Source organism: Corythoichthys intestinalis, chromosome 3 (assembly GCF_030265065.1).
Source record: "Corythoichthys intestinalis isolate RoL2023-P3 chromosome 3, ASM3026506v1, whole genome shotgun sequence".
In the NCBI taxonomy this organism is placed as follows: Eukaryota; Metazoa; Chordata; class Actinopteri; order Syngnathiformes; family Syngnathidae; genus Corythoichthys; species Corythoichthys intestinalis.
In genome coordinates, this window is record NC_080397.1 from 58,599,797 (window position 1) to 58,623,784 (window position 23,988).

The 23,988-nt window shown below is 39.2% G+C and overlaps 1 protein-coding gene across 1 annotated transcript; it reads left to right on the top strand.

Annotated features, from left to right (window-relative positions):
* The first annotated feature begins 818 nt into the window (after nt 1-818).
* LOC130913019 (chemerin-like receptor 1) lies at nt 819-2,463 on the top strand. Its single transcript, XM_057831272.1, has 2 exons — nt 819-848; nt 919-2,463. Exon 2 carries the CDS (start codon nt 935-937, stop codon nt 1,964-1,966), a length of 1,032 nt encoding a protein of 343 aa, XP_057687255.1. The 5' UTR covers nt 819-848; nt 919-934; the 3' UTR covers nt 1,967-2,463.
* Nucleotides 2,464-23,988: the final 21,525 nt, after the last annotated feature.

Below are 23,988 nucleotides of genomic sequence, written 5' to 3' on the forward strand. Positions count from 1 at the left end.
CTGTACATCACCAGCGCTGGAACGGAACTCATTCGTAAACCAGGGACTACCTTTATTGGGGTCTGTTGAACAAGACGAACCCACAATAGGGACTGACACAACCTACAACTTCACAAATGGAATAAGAAATAAAAATGTATGCAAGAATTTGATGCTACCCTAAATTTCTCTAATTTCCAAATCCGGCAAAACTTCTTCCCCAGATCATAAATGAGTTGGCCTACTTTAGTTGTTTTAGCTAGCCCAGTTATTTCACTGACCATTGTGGGTTTTCATTGTTAACATAAATATAAAGCAATTTTGTCCACATGTGTGAATATGTTTAAATGCGGAGCGTATTTTCAAGTCATTTGACGCTTTCTGCTTTTTCTGTGCATGCTGCTCCCATGCGCAGCCTTCTTCTGTCAGCTTTGAACAAACACATGTGGCTGACAAGAGGCCTCTGGCACACAACACAGAAGCATCCAATTCCCTAAACATCAGAGCCATCTCCCAAAACTCTGACAACAGCAAGGGTGAATATTTTATATATTTCATGTTCACGAGACAGGAAAAGAACACTGTTGTTTAACACTTTTTTTTGGGCAAGAGTGGCGTTCACGGCATTTCGTCATCCTCTGAACTCTGTGTAAATGGTAAGGCCCCTCTTTTTAATCGACTTCTGCATTCTGTGAGTCTTTTAAAAAATCTTTCGCCTCAAATAGCAGTACTGAAAGTGTTCAAAAAATGGTGGCGGTGTTGAGAAACCATGCGGTCAGCTGATCACTCCTCAGTCTATAAAATGAAGGAACAAGCACATGTCTGTTGAGGATCGTCTCTCGAAAGCATCCGGTTAACAGCGAGGACAGGTTTGTAGTGAAACTAACATATTCAGCTGTAAAACTGGATTTTCTTATGTTTTTCCCTCTGTTCTTGCAGTAATCTTAGAGAGAAAATGGAAAATTTTAATTATGAAGACTTCTACAACTATACTTACGAGGAGGTCCTCATGCCTCACGAGGCAAGTGTCTTCGAGCACAAATCCAGCTGCCCGGGGAACGTCCTTTGCGTCTCTCTGCTGGTGATCAACGCGGTCCAATTTGTGCTGGGATTTTGCGGCAACGCCTTGGTCATCTGGATCTCTGGATTCAAGATGAAGAAAACGGTCAACACCACGTGGTACCTGAGCCTGGCCATCTCCGACTTTGTCTTCTGCACATTTCTGCCTTTCATCATCATCAATATGGCGATGGAGAAGTGGATCTTTGGATTCTTTTTGTGCAAGTTTACCAGTTCCGTGCTGTTCCTCAACATGTTCAGCAGCATCTTCCTCCTGGTCATCATCAGCATCGACCGATGCGTGTCCGTCATCTTTCCCGTCTGGTCCCAGAATCACCGCACTGTACGAAAGGCTTCCCTCCTCGTCGTCCTCGCTTGGGTTCTCGCCATCGGTCTCAGTCTTCCCTCTGCTGTCTTCCGCGACGTTCAGAGTCAAATGGGAAGGAGCATTTGCTACAACAACTACACGTCGCCGCAGACTCATAAAATAATTGCCATGAGCCGCTTTGTGGCAGGCTTTGTCGTGCCTTTCGTCGTGATCAGCATTTGCTATTCGGTCATTATCCTCAAACTTCGTATGAACAGAATGACCAAATCGTCGAAACCCTTTAAAGTCATGACGGCGCTCATCGCTACTTTCTTCATCTGTTGGTTGCCCTACCATGTGTTCATCCTGCTCGAGATAAACCACCAACACTTCAGTCAAGATGTCCTAAAAGCCGGACAACAAATCGGAACCACTCTGGTGGCAGCCAATAGTTTCCTCAACCCGGTGCTCTACGTGTTCATGGGGAATGACTTCAAACAAAGTTGTAAGAGCTCCTTGATGTCAAAGATGGAGAACGCCATGGGAGACGAAGGTCGCACCATTAGCCGCTATCTGTCCAGGTCCAGCTCGGTAGACGCCAAGCTTTCCACACACATTTAAAGTTCTCCGTGACAGTAACACCAGTGGCGCATCCAGAAATTTTTCATAGGGGTGGCCAGATGGGGTGGCACACCAAAACTAAAAGCCATAATTTCAGGTTTTCACTATATTATTGCAGTAAAAAGGTCAGGGGAAAACTATCAGAAAGACTTAAGGACACGGCAACTGATATACTTTGGTGTATTGTGTAATATTTGTTGTTACTAATGATTTAATGTGCATAGTCCATAACTGTCCAGTCAACATTTTGAGTTCCACAACAATTATGTTTTTTTGTGTTATGTAAATATACGGCATAAGGTGTACATTTAACTAGGGCTGTCAAACGATTAAAATTTTTAATCGAGTTAATCACAGCTTAAAAATTATATGCCATATTTTTCTGTAAATTATTGTTGGAATGGAAAGATAAGACATGACGGATATATTCATTAAACATACTGTACATAAGTACTGTATTTGTTTATGATAACAATAAATCCACAAGATGGCATTGACTTTATGAATATTCTTTCTGTGAAAGGGATCCACGGATAGAAAGACTTGTAATTCCTAAAGGACAAATGTGAGTGTATAAAGTGACTAAATATTGCCATCTAGTGTATTTGTTGAGCTTTCAGTAAATGATACTGTAGCGACTTAACTGTTCTGCCCAAATGCATGATGGGAAGTGGTGCAACCATGACTGTGTGTGGTGGCTGCAAATGATATATCTTCTCTGCATTGGGTACATTATAGGGTGTTAAGAAAGAGATCAACTTCTGTCATTCTTCCCCACGTTGCTTCCCACAATATTTATAATTTCTGTGGGAAAGATGACAGAGCTTTTGCCAATTAAAAGCATGGCCCCAGTGAATGCTTGTATCTACTCCACTCTGCCTCTAACTCCGTATATAAGTAAAACAGCGCCATTGTAGGCTGTTTGCGGCAATGCGTGAATGAGTCGTACCGCGATTGCGTTAATTGTGATAAATATTTCCACGTGATTAAGTTAAAATATTTTATTAGCGGCTGTTAACGTGATAAATTTGACAGCCCTACATTTAACAAAACAAAATAAATACATTCATTTGGGATGAAATGCATAACTGATGCTACAACAATCTAACGATATACTGGCAAGCGGGGTGGCCAGTGGGGTGGCCAACCAATTTATAGGGGTGGCCGTGCCCACCCCTGGCCACCCCCTGGTGGCGCCACTGAGTAACACTCTATGCCAGTGGTTCGCAAAGTTTCGTACGAGTACCAACAGTGGTACGTGTGCTTCATCTAGTAGTACACTAAAGACTGAAAAAAATGGTCAAAAAACATTTTCAACCCACTAGAGTAAATTAATCAATTACAGTTCAGTTTTGGCATAATTTGTACAAGTGAGCACTGATTTTTAAATGTGTACGTGTACTGTCATTGATGGCACTAGTGCCGTCAACAACAGAAAATGGGTTATTTTTGGCCTTGATGGTAGTACTTGGAGAACCAAGTATTTTTTTGTTGGTACCACCGCAGTGCAGCAACCAATTTGAGCTTCAATTGCGTGTTTGCATGCACAACAACATGCAATCAGCAGTCCCGACGTTAACTTCACGCTGTATTTCATTGGGGGATGACCCCGGCAAAGGCCTCCACACTCCAGGCGCGTGACAAATAAATAGTGAAAATGCAAATGACTTGCATTTTTCACATCCAAACAATTCACATTGGCGGCGTCTGAGCACATATTCTGCATAGTTGCGCAAGCCAATAAAAAATTCAACATTGCTGGGGAAAAAAAAGAAAAGAAAATATGTCACGTTCATGTTCTGTGCAAGTCAGTGTCAAAAACAACAGCAGGGAATAATGTGTTGATGTGTGTGTTAATCACAAAAAAGAAAAAGAGGTCAGGATGAAAAGTGTAGCAGAGAAGAACTGGATGTAAATACGTACATGAACTGTGAATAAATGTAATATATTTTTTGATTGAAAACATTTTACCCTTACCACAACATTTAAAATGTAACAAAATGGTGTTCATTTTCAAAGAAATGGAATGTTTGACTATTTACGGAGCCCCTAAAGGGAAATCGACAGAAATAAAATAAATTTAAGCAATCTGGTGTGTAACAGATTGTTTCTCGCGCGCACCAGATACGATCTGGCAAACATTAGCGTAATTTATAGCACTTAAGATAGCGGACTTTTGCTAAGCAAGTTCACCAATTGCAACAATTGACTAAGTTGCATGGTAAAAGTCCACGAGAATGTTTGCTTAAATTCTATATAATGCTACGGTTTACAACAATTCGCTAACTTGCATAGCAAAAGTCTGCTGGCATAAACGCTGTATAATGCTAATGTTTACAACAATTGGCTAACTTTCATGGTTAAAGTCTGCGAGCCTAAATGCTATGTAATGCTAATGTTTACAACAATTGGCTAACTTGTGTAACAAAAGTCCACTAGCTTAAATGCAACATATTGCTAATGGTTACAACCATTGGCTAACTAGCATAGCAAAAGTCCACTAGCTTCAATGCTATATGATGCAAGGTTTACCAGATAGTTTATGGTGCGCACTAGAAACAATCTGGTGCGCACTAAATTGTTTCTCGTGCACACCAAATTGTTTCTGGTGCGCACCATAAACTATCTGGCAAATATTAGCATTAAATAGCATTTAAGCTCGTAGACTTTTGCTATGCAAGATAGCCAATTGCAACAATGCAACACTTAGCTAACTTGCATAGCATACATTAGCATCATATAGCATTTAAGCTTGTAGACTTTTGCTATGCAAGTTAGCCAATTGCAACAATGCAACAATTGGCTTAATTTCATAGCAAAAGTCCACGAGTTTAAATGCTATATAATGCTACTGTTTACAACAATTGGCTAATTTGCATAACAAAAGTCTGCTAGCTTAATTGCGATATAATGCCCATGGTTACAACAATTGGCTAACTTGCATAGCAAAAATCCGCTGACTTAAATGCTATGCGATGCTAATGTTCACCAGATAGTTTCTGGTGCGCACGAGAAACAATCTGGTGCGCACCAAATTGTTTCTTGTGCGCACCAGAAACTATCTGGCAAACATTAGCATTATATAGCATATAAGCTCATAGACAGGGGTGCACATAATTTTTTTGCCCAGGTTCTCAGAGGAGGACCTGGAGATGTGACTTGGTCCTCATTGAGCTTGAGAGCCGACCCGCCTAATGCGATAAATTTATGACAAGCTTTACTTAGAGCCAATTAACTTTAATTAATTATATTAACAATTAATGCCTGGTTAACATCAACTGGCACAACAAAATTGCCATTACTTTGAAGTGAAATGTAAAGAAATAAACATAAACGCACCAATTCAAAATAAAGGGCATTATGCGGCTCCCACATTAACTCCAAGCCTTTTTAAAATTGGGATGTCCTCCTCATAAGACCTCATTGAACGTGCATGTTTAGCTTTGTAAAATGCAAGCAAAAACACGTTTGTCAGTGCATGGCGCCGTTTTCATTACCTTTATTCCGCCACTTGTCCATAGGGCGAGTACGGTGCTGTCTGACATTGATAGTTTGCTTAATTGCCACATGCTCTCTTTTTTTTCGTGCTTTTCAAAGTTTGGATGGCTGAAATTCTTTGACCCTACATAAAAAGCGCTGCTCTTATCGGCGACATTTGGATTCTCACGGCACATTTTGTACCGCATTTCCGTGCGAGCATCATTTACTTCTAGCCACGGTACCTGCTGCAGCCACTTTTCAGCAAAAGTCCTTTTTTCGGTAGCTCCGGTGTTCTGCCAAAATATGCTACATCGGCGAAACGTCCTACATTAGTCGAATTTGACACCTAAAGTACTACCGTGCGCTCTAAACTTGTTTTGTTTAGATGCATACAGGAATAAGGTACTAAAAAAATGCCTGCAGAAAATACTTAAATGTAGTTATATCAAATAAGGACGGTTTAAACACGCTACGTGACTAATGTGGTCAACTGCTTCAAAGCTAACACAAAAAAACACAATGGTTAAAAGTATGAGAGGGTAATACATGCAAAAAGTATCTTTGAGGCTGTGAAAAGGTTCTAAATAACTAAATAAAAACAAAAATAGTGAGTAATCGCCGCCTCTAACCGATGTGCGCATGCGTGTGAATGCATGCGCAAGCGCCTTGAGCATTGTGAGGACCATTCGCCGCGTAGTAAGGAATGGCCGAACACCGGCGACGTCTCTGTCGCCTGGCTGTCTTTTGACGGGGGTGGGGGAACACGGAAGTAATTACTCAGTGTGGCCTGCCTCTTCGACATTTTGAGAAGTTATTTTCTCGTGTCCGCCGCAAATACAGTGGTCAGCCATCGGTACGCAAAAGCGTATGGAACCCATTGAAGGCCAGCGCATTTGTCTACGTCCAGTACGCATGCGCGCATGCGGACCACTTATGTGCACCCCTGCTCATAGACTTTTGCAATGCAAGTTAGCCAATTGCACCAATGCAACAATTGGCTAACTCGCATAGCAAAAGTCCACGAGCTTAAATGCTTTATAATGCAAATATTTACAACATTTGGCTAACTTTCATAGCAAAAGTCCGCGAGGTTAAATGCTATATAATGCTAATGTTTACAACAATTGGCTAACTAGCATAGCAAAAGTCCGCTAGCTTCAATGCTATATGATGCTAGGTTTACCAGATATTTTATGGTGCTGGTTTATGGTATTGTTTCTAGTGCGCACAAGAAACTATCTGGTAAACATTTGCATTATATAGCATTTAAGCTAGCGGACTTTTGCTATGCAAGTTAGCCAATTGCAACAATGCAACAATTAGCTGACTTGCATATCTGAAAATAATCATAACGCTCTTATTTCAAGAAAAAATTGAGTATATTTAATCTTAAAAAAAGCTTTTTTTTCATCAAAAATGTTATTTAATCAAGAAGCGATATTGTTCAAAACGTTATTTGAAATCATTTCCCCCTTGATTTTGATGAAAAATGACCAACCTTTAGATGTATGGGCTTATTATGAACAAATGGTAATATTTACCTTAAGTAAATTGAATAATCTGACCCATTAATCTGTTAGTCTTTAACACTCAAAACAAGAAGGAAAAAAATATTCAAATAGATTTAAGAAAAATCATCACATTAAAATGTTCTAAATTTTCAGTGTGAAAGTACAAGTCAATACAGATTTGTTTTTGCATTGATCATTTAGCCTATCAATTAATTAGGTACATAGTGGTGAGAAATGTAGCCCTGACGCCCGTTCACCTATCAGTTTGGGTTTATTAATGGCCTGGCCCGAGCAAAAACTGTACATGCAGGTTATGCTGTTATATCGTCCCCACTAATATTGAGACCAAACCTACACCTTTGTAATTGACCCATTTCAAGGTGTAGGGGAAAATTCTAATTGCCGTGTAAAGAGTTGTACTAGTTTTGGTGAAAAGGTGAACAGTTTTGTTGTTGTTGTTGTTCGTGAACTACATTTCCACACAAACGCACATAGAGCTACCATTTAGCTTGGCAAAAAGAGGTATGAGAGACATTTTTCGAGTGTCCCGAAGCTCGCGAAACTTGGGGAAAAAAGCGCATTCATCAAGGTTTCGTCAGCCGTGATTGCGCTGTAACAACTCTGCCCCTCTGCTATTGAATGTGTTGTTGACATTAGCGCGGCGGCGCTCTGACCCGCCGCTCGGCGCAAATTCATTCAAACTTGCCTTTCCTTCCAAGACAAGTCCACTGCTCACTTTCGCCGAAAAGTCCGATCCAAAATACAGTAATGCCCCGGATGGAGGGAAGAAGGAGAGGAGTCTGTATTAGCTTAGCCACTTTATTGTGGCAACAATAATAAAGAAAAAGAATAACAAAATAACAGTGGGCTTCCGCGACATGCGACCGCTATCTCCTTCTCGCTTCCCTCGACGTCACAGCTCCCCGTCAGTGGCGCCTCCAGAAATTTTTCATAGAGGTGGCCAGATGGGGCCACTTAAAATCTTGGGGTGGCCAAAACTAAAAGTCATAATTTTAGGTTTTCATTATATTATTGCAGTAAAAAGGTCAGGGGAAAACTATCAGAAAGACTTAAGGACACGGCTACTGATATACTTTGGTGTATTGTGTAATATTTATGTTACTAACGATTTAATGTGCATAGTCCATAACTGTCCAGTCAACATCTTGAGTTCCACAACAATTCTGTTTTATTGTGTTATGTATATATTAGGCATAAGGTTTGCATTTAACTAGGGCTGTCAAACGATTAAAAATTTTAATCGAGTTAATCACAGCTTAAAAATTATTTAATCGTAATTAATCGCAATTCAAACCATCTCTAAAATATGCCATATTTTTCTGTTAATTATTGTTGGAATGGAAAGAAAAGACAAGACGGATATATACATTCAACATACTGTACATAAGTACTGTATTTGTTTATTATAACAATAAATCAACAAAATGGCATTAAAATTAACATTCTGTTAAAGCGATCCACGGATAGAAAGACTTGTAGTTCTTAAAGGATAAATGTGAGTTTATATATTGTGACTAAATATTGCCATCTAGTGTAATTGTTGAGCTTTCAGTAAATGATACTGTCGCGACTTAACTGTTCTGCCCAAATGCATGATGGGAAGTGGTGCAACCATGACTGTGTGTGGCGGCTGCAAATGCTATATCTTCTCTGCGTTGGGTACACTACAGGGTGTTTAGAAAAAGATCAACCTCTGTCATTCTTCCCCACGTCGCTTCCCACAATATTTATAGTTGCTGTGGGGGAGATGAAAAAGCTTTTGCCAATTAAAAGTACGGCCCCAATGAATGCTTGTATTTACTCCACTCACTTGACACTGCCTCTTATCTCTGTATATAAGTAAAACAGTGCCATTGTAGGCTGTTTGCGGCAATGCGCGAGTGAGTCGTACCGCAAATGCGTTAATTGCGATAAATATTTTCACGTGATTAATTTAAAAAATTAATTACCGCCCATTAACGCGATAAATTTGACAGCCCTCTATTTAACAAAACAAAATAAATGCATTCATTTGGGTTGAAATGCATAACTGATGCTACAACAATCTAATGATATACTGGCAAGCGGGGTGGCCAGTGGGGTGGCCAACCAATTTATAGGGGTGGCCGTGGCCACCCCTGGCCACCCCCTGGTGGCGCCACTGCTCCCCGTCCGATCGTCTCTTAAGGGGGCTCGTATAGTTATGGACATCACAATACACAATGAATAGGTTGTCGCTGAACCCTTCACACTAGGCTGCCGCTAGTTTGAAACGGCCTTAAAAAAATAAATAAAATACAAAAAATAAAAACTCTTTTGCACGGCGCGGCGGCTTTTATTTTGGTGTGGTGGTGCACCATAATATTCAATATGTAGGGGAAACCCAGTAATGTTTACAACAATTGGCTAACTTGCATAACAAAAGCCACGAGCGTAAATGCTATATAATGCTAATGTTTACCAGATAGTTTCTGATGCGCACTAGAAGCAATCTAGTGCGCACCAGAAACTATCTAGTGCACACCAGACACTATCTAGTGCACACCAGATTGCTTAAATTTATTTTATTTCTGTCGATGTCCCTTAAGGGGCTCTGTAATACAGAGCATTATTTGTGTTTCACATTGTTTTTACATGTAAATGTTTGCTCATTTATCATTTTAATTTGTGAGCCAGAGCGCGGTTAAGCAAAAAGATCAACACAAGGCCTGTGCAATTTGAGATAATCTCAAGATAATGAAAAAGACTTTGGAGAAAGGAAAAGATGCAAGAATTGTTTTGTCATTTCCGTGCTGATAAAACATCTACTGATCCTTCACCTGCTCCAAAATAGATCTGTAATTGTGTTTGTGTGGCAATGTTTATTTACTGCTTAGTGGATACATGTGATGAATGGTTGAGAGGATTTTTTTTTTTTTTTTTTATTGAGACAGGATGCAGTTAGTTCTCACAAGAAGGCCTCTCCTAATGACAATGGGAAATGAACATCTTCATTCAGTCCACTGCCCTGCATGCTATAATTGCTTTTGGACAGGAGATTATTATGTGATGAATAGATATCTTTGGACAATAACGTTCATCAATCATGCTACAGTTCAAATACAACACGTCCATCTGTTGTAGCCAGTCAGCAAGCAGCGTGTTGAATGGCCCAGTGCTTTTTGTCATCGTAAAGAATGAGTGCTGTACAGTACTGTTCTTGTGTGTGCGTGTATGTTTTACTTTGTCTTTATTTTATGGGGAAAAAAACAATAAAGATTAAAAGAAGGCAATTACTCGTTTGGCGCTATGATTTCTCAATATCAAAGTAATATTCACATAAAGTGGTTCTGTCAATTAAGTGAGGAAGACTGATGAAATAATTAATCTTAACACTGGTTATTCCTAGTTTGAAATTAAAAAGCACTAATGGCATTAAATTGACGTCCTTATTATTTCACCTCACCTCACATGTAGAAATACATTATTGATTCAAGTGATTTAACCTTGGTGAATGATGTTGTTGAATTAAAGTAAAAATGTATTTGAAATCTCGAGTACCGGGGATGGAATTTTTTTTTAATGATGCAGCATGCTTTATGATGAAAATAATACATCTTCTCCACTCAACAATGACATGAATAGATTTGAATTGCACTGCTGACCTTGAAAATGAGTTTTGTACTCACTTACTTCCTACAGTTTCAACAATTCCATCAAAAGAGCCAAGAATCTGCTTCTTTTGATGTTGAAATAGACAAGAACCACCCTGCATGGTTACCTAACTCACTGAGCCACACCAGAGGCTACAGTAATCCTAATTTCAATATCCTAACAAGAAAAGCAGGTGAAGTGTGAAGTGACTCTGGACAAACCCACAGAAAATAATACATTGAGCATTTCATTTACAGTCCAAAAACATTTTTTGGGAGTGCAGGCTTGTCACTTTAACAACCACTTCTAGCTATTCCTTCTTGTGTGTGTGGGAAAGAGCCCAGAACTGATCTCAAATGCATTGTGAACACTTTCGATCTAAAGGGTGCTTTCACACCTTTTTAAACAGTTTGTTTACTTACTTAGCGCATCAATTTGCATTAATTAAAACAAATGGTAACACTTTACAATAAAGGTCCCTTAATTAACATTGGTTAATGCATTTTTAGACAATAACTAATGTTTAGGTAACATTACAACAATTAATGTAATTGCTTAGCTAACATTTATTAATATGTTAATTAACATGAATTTAAGCATTAGTTAATGCATTAGTTATTGCATAACCAGACAGTAACTAATGGTTTGGTAAAATAAAAATAAAAAAGATAGGCCTATATAGGGTTAGGGTTTAGGGTTAGGGTTTGTTAACTTAAGCATTTATAATTTCTTAGTTAAGGGACACATTTGCTACACTTTACAATAAGGGTCCAAAAAACATTAAGTAATGGTTAATAAAGGTTCAGTCATGGTTAATTAAAGGGATCCTCTGTTTTTAAGACAAGTAATTCTTAAAAGATACATGTTAGTATGAGTTATAATAATTTGATATTAAAACCCCTCTTAAAGTTTTTGTGTTAATAAAGTTTGTAAAATTATTTTAAGGGATAGGTCGCCATTCTTGTTACGTCACAGAGCGTGACGTCACTGGTCCCGTTGCGGATATCCCAGCGCGTCACTCCTTAGCTTTCCCAACATATCGTCAGTTCTACCCTTCCTATTTGAACCAGATCTGAAAAGTGAAGAGCAGGACAGCAGTGTCGGTCGTTCACAAGACGAGCTTCAGGGAAAAATGCGTGCAGCAAATACCTGATAAGACAAAAGTTGGGCAAAACTGGTGTCCTGTTGGGAAGTCCAGTTGGGAGCGAGACTGTATGCTGTCCGGTTTTATTAGCAGATATTCAAGGTAAGCATATTGCGTTTTCAAACTTATCCCGATATAATTATGTCGATTGATAGCATCCAGAGCTGTTGTTTGCTTACAGTACAGGCCAAAGAGCACACCTTGTGTAATCCATGTCTTGTACATTGTAACGCGTGGTAGCTAGGATACGTGTATAAAATTACCAAAAAGGGGAGAAGCTTCCACTTATGCACATTTATTCACAAAAAAATAATATTTCCACCTTGACCACTTTTCACTCGGGAGCTCAGCAGTACGCAAACACGCGTTCCCTGACGAACTCCCAACATTGTTGTAAGGTCCACGTCAGAGTCACTGTCGTCACTGTTGCGTGCCATAGTGCTTTAATTATTTAGTATGATTTGGGGAAAACTCCCACGAATAATAGTCAACAAAAAAGATAGCAAAAGTAATCCAAATCTGCGTTTTTGACCCCCCATCCGCAGATCCAGGAATTAGACCGATACCATGGCAATGTCGCAGCCGCGATTAGGCCGTCGATTCCACAAAATGGACTGATCCGAAAAGTCGCTGTGGGACCGACGAAACGAAAAAAATGGACAGATCCGAAACCAATATTGCAGACGCGGTGTCACCGTCGGATCCAGAAAATAGACGGATCCCTTACTTGACTGAGGATCCAGGAAAAATGTTTGGGCGCTAGTTGTAACGCGTGGTGGGTAGGATGCGTGCATACAGGGACCAAAAAGGGGAGAAGCTTCCACTTGTGAACATTTATTCAGTAAAAATAATACAGTGGTACCTCTACATACGATCGGTTCGACACACGAACTTTTCGACATCCGACGTAAAATTTGACTCGCCATTTGTTTCTACATCCGACGACATGCTCGAAATACGACGACAATGGCAGCACCGCAGACGAATGCACGGCGGATTTTCTTGTGTGACAAATCAACACAGGTTTAAAAAAAGGTTGGTACAGGTGGTGAAACAAGGAAAAAGTTGATGCTTACCTTCGAAATGAAGATGCAAATGACAGAAAAATATGAGCGTGGGGTGGGCATCCGTGAAATGGCTCAACAATACATCTCCACGGTCCTCCTCCGACCATCGTTCGCCAGTCTTTATAAATATAGCTGACAATTCTTATTGTCTCCAAAGAAATCGCCAGCTTCGCCACGTTTTCATCATTTCTTTTACAACTTATTCAACACAAAACGCCTGCTGTCTGCCGTAATTGATGGTGTTCTCAAGAGAACATTCAAAGTGAAAGTGAAACTCAAGCTCACCGGTCTGTCTCTGGCACGTGAGCCCCGCGGTGCGTTCAGGTACACAAAAAAACGTCCGCCTTATTAGAACCCGATTCGTTACACTATTACAGGAATTATTATTATTCTTTTTATTACATTATTCCAATTTTGATTTATAATTTATTTGTTTTGCTACGTGTAATTGCCATTTGTAATAGCACCAGCAGTATTTTTTAAGGATTTAGTGCAGGTTTTTGGGCTGTGGAACGAATTAATGGAATTATAATGTATTCCTATGGGAAAATCCTGCTCGACATACGACCATTTCGACTTACAAACAAGGTCCTGGAACGGATTAACTTCGTATGTAGAGGTACCACTGTAATTCCACCTTGACCACTCACTTCACTCCCCTTGTTTCCATTTGACTGGAAATTGCATCCAAAAGCAGCACATCGTGGCATTTTACTTCACGAGTTTAGACAGCAATAAGCAATTGTTGAACACGCAAGATACCAATGACGTCATCACTGCGAGCCCGCAAACCATAGCGCCAACTAAGGGTCAAAATATGGACTAAATATTATAAAACATTGCCATTGATTTAACATTTTATGTGTTTCTAACAACATATTTTAGTACAAGAGAACAATTGTGGTTTATTAGAGCCTACATGTATTTAAGTTAGAGGATCACTTTAAGGTTAACTATCGTATTGGCTCGAACATAAGACAGTGTTTTTTGCATTGAAATAAGACTGAAAAGTGGGGGTTGTCTTATATTTGCGGTCTAGACATTGTACCCATTCACGACGCTAGATGGCGCCAGATATCATTGAAGCGATGTTCTGTCATGACAGATCTCAGCTACTCTCAAGTTTAACCAGTTTGCATTATTTTATTGCAATGGTTTTTTTTAATTCATATTTGTTTTAAGACTACAGTTACAGTTAGACTTCACTTTGATGGTTAATGCAGTTATTGCAATTTTGTTGTTTTATCACAATAGATTGGTTTATTTACATTTCAAAAACCAGAAGCCACTCATTTACAAATGCGATTGCATTTTAGTTTACATATTTAAATGTTCAGGTACTAAGATTTGAATGAGGCAAAATAACATGCTTGCTTTTTGATCATTGATTTTCAGACTATAAGACGTACGTGACTTTAGGCCGCAACCCACACGATTCGACACGAAAATGGCATTTATTCAGAGATAAGCCGCACCGGACTATAAGCTGCAACTGTCCTCACTGTATAATGGGATATTTTCCCCCAAAAGATATTAACCAGCAACACTTTATTTTACAGCAGCATCATAAGACTGTCATAAGACCAAATGAACCACCATGAAGGTATTAACTAATTGACTGAAAAGCTTCATTGCTTCGAGAAGCTTCGTTTGGCCATCACTGCTCCCTTGGGGGAGACAGTCCACCTCGGTTACCACCTGCTGTCAACACTGTTATCTCCAACATGCCTCCTAGCATGCATTGCAGTGGTACAGATGTAAATAAAAGTCAAAATTAGGGTTGTTCTGATCATGTTTTTTTTTGCTCCCGATCCGATCCCGATCGTTTTAGTTTGAGTATCTGCCGATCCCGATATTTCCCGATCCGATTGCTTTTTTTTTTGCTCCCGATTCAATTCCAATCATTCCCGATAATTTTTCCCGATCATATACATTTTGGCAATGCATTAAGAAAAAAATGAATAAAACTCGGACGAATATATACATTCAACATACAGTACATAAGTACTGTATTTGTTTATTATGACAATAAATCCTCAAGATGGCATTTACATTATTAACATTCTTTCTGTGAGAGGGATCCAAGGATAAAAAGACTTGTAATTCTTAAAGGATAAATGTGACTTTGTAAATTGTGACTAAATATTGCCATCTAGTGTATTTGTTGAGCTTTCAGTAAATGATACTGCAGCCATTCAACTCAAATGCATGATGGGAAGTGCAACCATGACTGTGGGTAGTGGCACCAGTTGATATATCTTCTCTGCATTGGGAAAGAACATAGGGTGTTAAGAAAATGATTAACTACCACCTTTCTTCCTCATATTGCCTCCCACGTTAATTTTAATTGCTGAGAGAGGGAATGTAAGGTGATAGACAAATAAGACAAGGCTCCAAAGGCTGTCAAAATTCTTTCTACTCATTATACGCTGCGTTTAGCACTATATATTGGTAAACGGCGCCTTTATAAATTGAACGCGACAATGCATGAGTGGATCGTGCAGCGCATGTGTTAATTATTTAATGTGATTAATACATTTGATAGCCCTACTTTAAGCCAAATCTACTCTGGATGAGTGTAACATATTATGTATGTAACGTTAAATACAATTAGAAAAAGATTTAATTAAAAAAAATATATATATATTAAAAAAGAAAGGCATGTCCGATATTTTTTTGCCGATTCTGATACTTTGAAAATGACGTGATCGGACCCGATCCCAATCGATCGGGACATCTGTAGTCAAAATTCATGTTATATGCTAATTATTTCTTCAGTTACTGTTCCAGTTGTTTCATTAATTGCTACTTATGGTATTTGGTAACACTTTATTTGACAGTGGCACCATAAGACCGTCATAATAAATGTATTATTATTATTATTATTTATAATTTATTTAGAAACCAGACGAGATTTTCAAATGAAAGGATTTCCAAGCGCGCAATAACAATCTCCAAAAAGGTTCAAAGATAAAAAGCTTCATTATGCACATTCAACAGCAGGCTTGTGTTCCCATTCCCTATTCCCACCTCACCCATATGTTGACTTGTATGTCCTTCTCACTTGCCTTTGCTTGGTTTACCATCTTGGGTTAAGTTCATCCCAACCGTTGCTCCCCACATCTCTCTCGCCCATCATTTTTAACCTTGCTGCTCAGGCTCAATGTTATATGTGAGCAGCTGGTGAATGTCACAATTTCCAAAGTCAGGAGCGGACCTTTCCAGGTAAATGCTGACATTACAGATTGGTAGGTCATCCTTTATAGCGCTGACATCTGATAACGACCCACAGGGTATCCATATGCATGCAGGGGAACAACTTGTTCATCAACACTAAATGTAAAAGCCATTTGTGTTAATACTAGAAAATGGTATAATGGAACAGTCGTGGGTGTTTTACATCCCTATTGTCAATCTTTAATCAGTACATATGCTATTATGTGTATTTTCACAGATGATCAGTCTCTAACAGAGAACTCTAAAGTGTTGTTTCCTTGTTGATTCAAACAGGATCTAAACACAACCAGTTCTCACTTGATCCTTTTGCCCATATATTGTAGCCCTCCTCTGTCTATGACATCTAAAGCTGAGTGTGTCTCATTTAAATGCAAATCACTAACATTTGAATTACCTAGAACACAGAAATGCCCTCTGCGGTGAACATACAAGAGGGTGAGAGAAATTGTTGCTTTGACAAGCTGAGAGGCTTCTCAATAAACACTGGAGGATGGAAATGTGTTTCACGGGTTCTTTTGTCAGCGTTTAAGTTTACAACAAGCGCATGAGTATTACAATAAATAAAAACTAGCGTTACTATTTTTGCGCTATACCCTATACAACATTTAAAGGCAGCATGCTAACAAGTCTTTTAAAAAAATTAAACATACTTAAACCAAAGGATTCTGAACATATGACAATGGGTTTGACTTTGATGCCGAAATAGTCATTCATCATCATGTCTCCGACATCAACTCATTTTCTCTGTTCAAGGTTACGGATGAGCTATCTGTGTTTCCCACATGACCTTGGGTGAGAAGCAGGGTACACTTTGGACCCCTATCAATTACAATCACAGGGCACATACTAACAAACAAACATTCATAGCCACATACGCTGCTACGGAGAGGTAGTCTTCATTTTACCCTTTCGGGGACTGTGATCTCCACAGCTGGCATCTTTAGTATGGGGTTATATTGCTGACACTATTCTGAGCGAGCAATAATGGAAATTGAGCGAGCAATAATGGAAATTGAGCAAAAATAACCTAGATTTCGAGCACAAAAAAATATATTGAGCGAGCAGTTAAAGATTTTAAGCGAGCAATCGTAGATTTTGAGCACAGAAAATAATATTGAGCAAAAAAAACTACTCTGTGCCGCTCAATTCCCCCCTCCTGCTCTCGCTACGTATCAACACGCGCCATGTTGTCCGTATACTCGTCATGTTAATGCAGACATGTCCAAAGTCCGGCCCGGGGGCCAAATGCGGCCAGTGGTCAAATTTCATCCGGCCCCCAGCCGCTGTCATAAAATCAATAACGTCTGGCCCGCACACAGACTTAATAAATTGGTCAGCAGTACTGCAACCAGCATATGGAGTAGCTTACACACGAAATGCTGCTCCTCATTTACCCACTAAAAGGCAGCAGCACTTTAACCCTTTATTGCCAAATGTATCACATTTGATACACCTAAAATTACCTTATTTTGAGAAATTTAGAATTTTGACATTTCTTTTTGAAAACAAACAAACAAAAACGATGGATGCAACTCAACACATGCATATGAAGGTTCTATGAGAAAAAAAAACATGACTTAGCATGGGTTATAAATATTAGAGCGCTTATTACACATATTCATTTTGACTTTTCTTTTTACAAATTTGAAAAAATAGTTTCATTAGGACCTTATTTTTCAAATTTTGGGATTCTCTGATAATTGCTTCGTGTTGCAGGTATTGAAGGGCTAAGCAACATTACCCCGTGTGACCTATTTCTTCCATTTTCTAAAATGGTGACAATCAACAAAAAAAAGAAAGTTGACTGTGACGGCCGATGCTTCAAGGATAGGTGGAAATTGGACTATTTCATCATTAAATACGCAACAACTGTGTCTGCCTCATTTGCAAAGAGACAGCCGCTGTTTTTAAAGATTTCAATGTTAGCCGATATTACCAAACAAGACACGCTGACATTTACGGCAAGATTACAGGGAAGATTCGCAGTGAGAAATTGAAGCAACTTGGAGCCAGTTTAATTTCACAGCATCAGTATTTCGCAAGAGCCCGAGAGTCGAAAGAGAACGCCACAAAGGCTAGTTGTAAGATTGTTGAAATTATTCAATTTAAAAAAATAATAAAGTAAATGTGACACACTGAATGGCTTGCTAAAATTTGCTTAAATATATTGTTCTCCGTAAAGGACGTCAGCCAAGGTCGGCTCCCCACATTTTTACCACACCAAATCTGGCCCTCTTTGCAAAAAGTTTGGACACCCCTGTGTTAATGCATTAGCGCTTTGTAAATTCCTCCTATTATGGCGTGTTTTTCTGCTCGTTAACATTAATAATCAAAATGGTGACGTCGTGTGTGGCGGTCGGTTGCAAAAACAGAGTAGACGGAGAGACTTGAAGTTTTACCGTATTCCGAGAGACCCGGAGAGGAGAGGGAGATTGACTGCTGCAATTCGACGAGAAAACTGGGCTCCAAACGACTACTACAGATTATGTAGTAGTCATTTTATATCTGGTGAGATGCATTTAATATATATTTAGAGGGTTTTGGGCTGACAACCACAATTAAGATCATTGCTAGGCTAATCGCCGACAACATACACTCAGACCTTGTGAATGAACTACCTGAAAATATATAATTATAAAGGGATAGTAAGACAGTTGTCATACAATTAATTTATAATTTGACTATTGAGGTCAAAAGCCAAAAAATAAATTCAACTAGGGACAATCTGGAGTAGTGCTATCGCACTTCATATTTATTACATATTATATATGTATGTAGTGAGAGTGCTATCGCTAAACCATATAAACATTAAAAGTAGGGCTGTCAAACGATTAAAATTTTTAATCGAGTTAATTACAGCTTAAAAATTAATCAATCGTAATTAATCGCAGTTAATCGCAATTCAAACCATCTATAAAATATGCCATATTTTTCTGTAAATTATATATATATTCTGTAAAATAAATTGTTGGAATGGAAAGATAAGACACAAAATGGATATATACAGTGGGGAGAACAAGTATTTGATACACTGCCAATGGGAAAGCCCATTGGCAGTGTATCAAATACTTGTTCTCCCCACTGTACATTCAACATACAGTACATAAGGACTGTAGTGGGCATTTCACTCTAATGTCATTTAAATCTGTCTATGCTGTCCTCACTCTGAAGCGTCTACTTTTTCCAAAGCTAGACAGCTAGTGAACGACGCCTTAATAATCAGACTTCTTCCTTTTTCATCTGATTTATTAATAAAATAGCCTCAAACCATTGTCCTCTTTAGACCGTCGTAAAACTACAAAAAAAAAAAAGTACACAAGCATTGCATTAGCAACAACGTTAGCTTAGCACGCTATACAGGTTCACTAAACATAAACAAAAAGCGTCTCATACAAAAAATAGAACATTTCGCTTACTAACATAATATGTACATTCTGTACAACAACCATACTTACGGACAAATCTTGTCCTAGGATCATATAAGCACAACATTACAACGTAGGCGTCAGCCCGAGACGTCGTGCAGCCATATTGAACTGGCAAGAAAAAAATAAACCATGTCGCAAAGCGACCACAAGAGTTCGCTGTTAGACAGCACAAAAGCCTTGCTGTAAAACTTAACAAAACAGGATACTGTCTGAGCGGGACATGTGCGTTAATTGCGTCAAATATTTTAACGTGATTAATTAAAAAAATTAATTAACGCGCGTTAACGCGATAATTTTGACAGCCCTAATTAAAAGCCCTAGCTGCATTGACAAATGACATGAAATACATTAGACTTGACAGTGGATGTTAGCAAGAACAAAAGATTTTGAATTGAAAATTTCGTAACTCACCTTCCCGAGCACAAGATTCCTGCCGAATTTTCGTGTACGAGGACCTGTTTCACCCAACCAGCAACGTAGCATTTATAAGCCTCCAAGCTCTTAAAGTTTTTCAAACTTTCGTGAGAATAGGCTGATTTTGTGTGGACAAGATAGTTGTAAATATCAGGATCAGGCAAAGACGGCGAAGACAGCGGGTCGAAAAACCTCCATTTAGGCATCAAATATGGATCTGGCGAATGGATAAACTGAAGCTTTTCCACATAACGCCTTTTATGCAACGCATCCAATGAGTTTACGGCGTCAGATAACACCGGGGCTTCCATGAATTGCTCTATAACTTGCACGACTAATTGAAAACAATGAGAATAGGTCTAAAAAATATGGACAATATGGCGGCCGGATACAGCGACACGTCATTTTGTGACGTAGGTGAGTAGGGTCTATTGTTTGACAAAGCCAAGTAGTCAGTTTGGTATCAGGGTCATCTGACGCCTTTCTGGTCTTTCTTTATAGCCAAAAAACCCTGGGACTTCCAGACCTAAGGGGCAGTTTACATGGCGACTCTGTGACACAACGACGCAATGACTGAGTAGCGGAATGGCTTCGCGTGCATATGATGTTGTCGAAGACGAAAATTTCTGAATCCTGCCTCCAAAGTTGAAGAATTCGATTGCGGGGGATTGAGGCGGGGCTTGCTCCGCATGCATATCAAAGGCTCCCGCGGCGCGAGACCGCACCGATAACGTCAGCACTCGTACGCGTCACATTGGGCGTATGCAACGGTGCTACTGAACATTAAAAATAGCAAATATGGCGGAATGTCGGCTTTAATTTACTGTTTTAATAATATTTTTTAATTAAATATGTTGAATGTTTCCATTTTTGTGCCTTTTTGAATGAAAGAAAAATGCAAATTCTTCGAGTGGGCGGGCATATTTTTTTCCGGGCTGAGGAACTTTGGTGGGGTCAAAGTCCATCATTCGCTGTCGCCTTGTAAATCTGCAGTGCCCCCTAGGGCCTGGCATGAATACTACATCGTTTTCATGCGGAATTGCGACATTGTTCAAATGGAGACGCAAATGCAAATTTGAAATTGTTTGTATTCTCGGAGAGTCACCATTTAAACAGCCCCAAAGACGCAATGACTGAGTAGCGGAATGGCCTCGCGTGCATATGATGTTGTCGAAGACGAAAATTTCTGAATCCTGCCTCCAAAGTTGAAGAATTCGATTGCGGGGGATTGAGGGGGGGCTTGCTCCGCATGCATATCAAAGGCTCCCGCGGCGCGAGACCGCGCCGATAACGTCAGCACTCGTACACGTCACATTGGGCGTGCGCAGCGGTGCTACTAAACATTAAAAACAGCAAATATGGCGGAATGTCGGCTTTAAGGCTCGCCTTCCTGCTGGTTCTTGGTGCCCTCTGGGTACACCGATTCTCGATGAGAATGAAGCGTCAACTCAACAAGGCAATGGTGATTGCTCGTAACAACGGCGACAAATTGTCCCAGGTGGCGAAGGAACAAGCAGCGTTAAGTGATGCCACCGCTCAAATGGTCACGAAAATCATCACGGAGATCCGGGATCATGAAAGGCTCGCTTGCGGAACCGGGCAAGGGAAGATGATGACTAATCTTCCGGAGCGGATACAGCAGACGTGGGCCTCCATGATACCCCCAGCCATCCCTCCCTACACCAACTTGGAAATCAACTTATCCAATGAACCTACTCAAATTGACAATATTGCGAAATTCCATGGCAATCAATGACTTTTTGAAAGATATATGAGTTTTTTAAAAAAATGGACTTTTTAACACAAACACGCTAGACTGTGCGTCCCAGGCTGTTGGGGGACGGGTATCGATAAGCATTTGCTTTTTTCCCGTCTTCCTTTGTCTGTCATCGTCTTTTTCGGGCAAATTATTCCATAGTCTGTGTCAATGTTTCTCCTTAATGGCCAAACTATCCCACACTCTGTAACTGTCAATGATTCTGATGATGGTGACAATAACAATAAATTAATTCATTCATTAATTTACTGTTTTTAATAATATTTTTTCATGAAATATGTTGACTGTTTACACTTTTGTGCCTTTTTGAACAAAAGAAAAATTCCTTTTCTTCGCGTGGGCGGGCATATTTTTTAACTTTGGTGGGGTCAAAGTGCATCATTCGCTGTCGCCTTGTAAATCTGCACTGCCCCCTTGGGCCTGGCATGAATACTACATCGTTTTCATGCGGAATTGCGACATTGTTCGAATGGAGACGGGCCCGTATAAATGCAAATTTGAAAATTTTTGTATTCTTGGAGAGTCACCATGTAAACAGCCCCTAAAGTATGGGGTTATATTGCTGACACTATTCTGAGCGAGCAATAATGGAAATTGAGCAAAAATAACCTAGATTTCGAGCACAAAAAAACTATATTGAGCGAGCAGTTAAAGATTTTAAGCGAGCAATCGATGATTTTGAGAACAGAAAATAATATTGAGCAAAAAAAATCTACTCTGTGCCGCTCAATTCCCCCCTCCTGCTCTCGCTACGTATCTCAACTCCGCTCAATTCCCCCCTCCTGCTCTCGCTCCGTATCTCAACTGCTCTGCTCGTCGGTTTCTTTTCTCTGCGCGCTCGCCGCGCTGAGTTGTAGGGATGGACGGATCGATACCAAAATATCGATATTTCGATCCAGTGTATTAAATTTTAGGTATCGATCCCTAAGCAAAAGTATCGATATCTAGAATTAATATATTATATTTTTTGGGTGTATTTTTGTGCACACTTTTTGTACTACTTTTCCCTTTCGCATTCTACACGCACGTAATCAGTGCACACACATAAGCAGTGCACCGGCGTGTGCTCCCGCCCCCATTCATGTCCCTATCCTGTGTCCAACAGCATGCTTTTCCTCCGCCCCTCTCACGCTTAATTTCTTACTTAACCTTTTTATTATTTCTTATTCATTTATTATTATTTCTTGTGAATTTATGTTTCATAATTTTATTTTTTCATGAAATTTTTTCCATATTTTTTTAATGTTACAATTAAATGCTTGATTTCTTATGTTTTGTTGCTACTTATTTTTATTTATTAAGTTAAAGGTCTGTTTCAATTATTTCAAGATCTGTATTTTTAAAATTTATTTATTTTTATTATATATATATATTTTTTTCAAAATCTATTTGAAAATTGTGTTAGTAAAATAAAATTCAAAAACGGAAAGTGACTATTGATTATTGGATTTGTTTTTAGTGATCTACCATTTGAGTGCGGTAACATGCTACTATTAATTTGTTCTTTAATTAGATCAAAAATATTTATTTAGGTAGATTAAAATTTGATCAAATACAACGTGTACCAGGGAAATGTTCTGTGCATATGAATTTAAGGGTCATGGTTAAAGAGTGAGACTGACTAATCAGAGTTTGTTGTTGATGGATTGGTTTGTGAGTTTGAGGGAAACTGCTTTGCTCGTTATTAAAAGCTGCAGTTTTCCATTGCAAAGCATATTTGACACAAAGAGACTCAATAGTTTTTGAGTGCTTGATGTAGTTGTACATTAGATATCATCAGAATGGCTGAGAACACTGCAGGGTTGTCTATATATATTTAAATATATACAGTGCCTTGCAAAAGTATTCGGCCCCCTTGAACCTTGCAACCTTTCGCCACATTTCAGGCTTCAAACATAAAGATATAAAATTTTAATTTTTTGTCAAGAATCAACAACAAGTGGGACACAATCATGAAGTGGAACAAAATTTATTGGATAATTTAAACTTTTTTACCAAATAAAAAACTGAAAAGTGGGGCATGCAATATTATTCGGCCCCCTTGCGTTAATACTTTGTAGCGCCACCTTTTGCTCCAATTTCAGCTGCAAGTCGCTTGGGGTATGTTTCTATCAGTTTTGCACATCGAGAGACTGACATTCTTGCCCATTCTTCCTTGCGAAACAGCTCGAGCTCAGTGAGGTTGGATGGAGAGTGTTTGTGAACAGCAGTCTTCAGCTCTTTCCACAGATTCTCGATTGGATTCAGGTCTGGACTTTGACTTGGCCATTCTAACACCTGAATACGTTTATTTTTTAACCATTCCATTGTAGATTTGGCTTTATGTTTTGG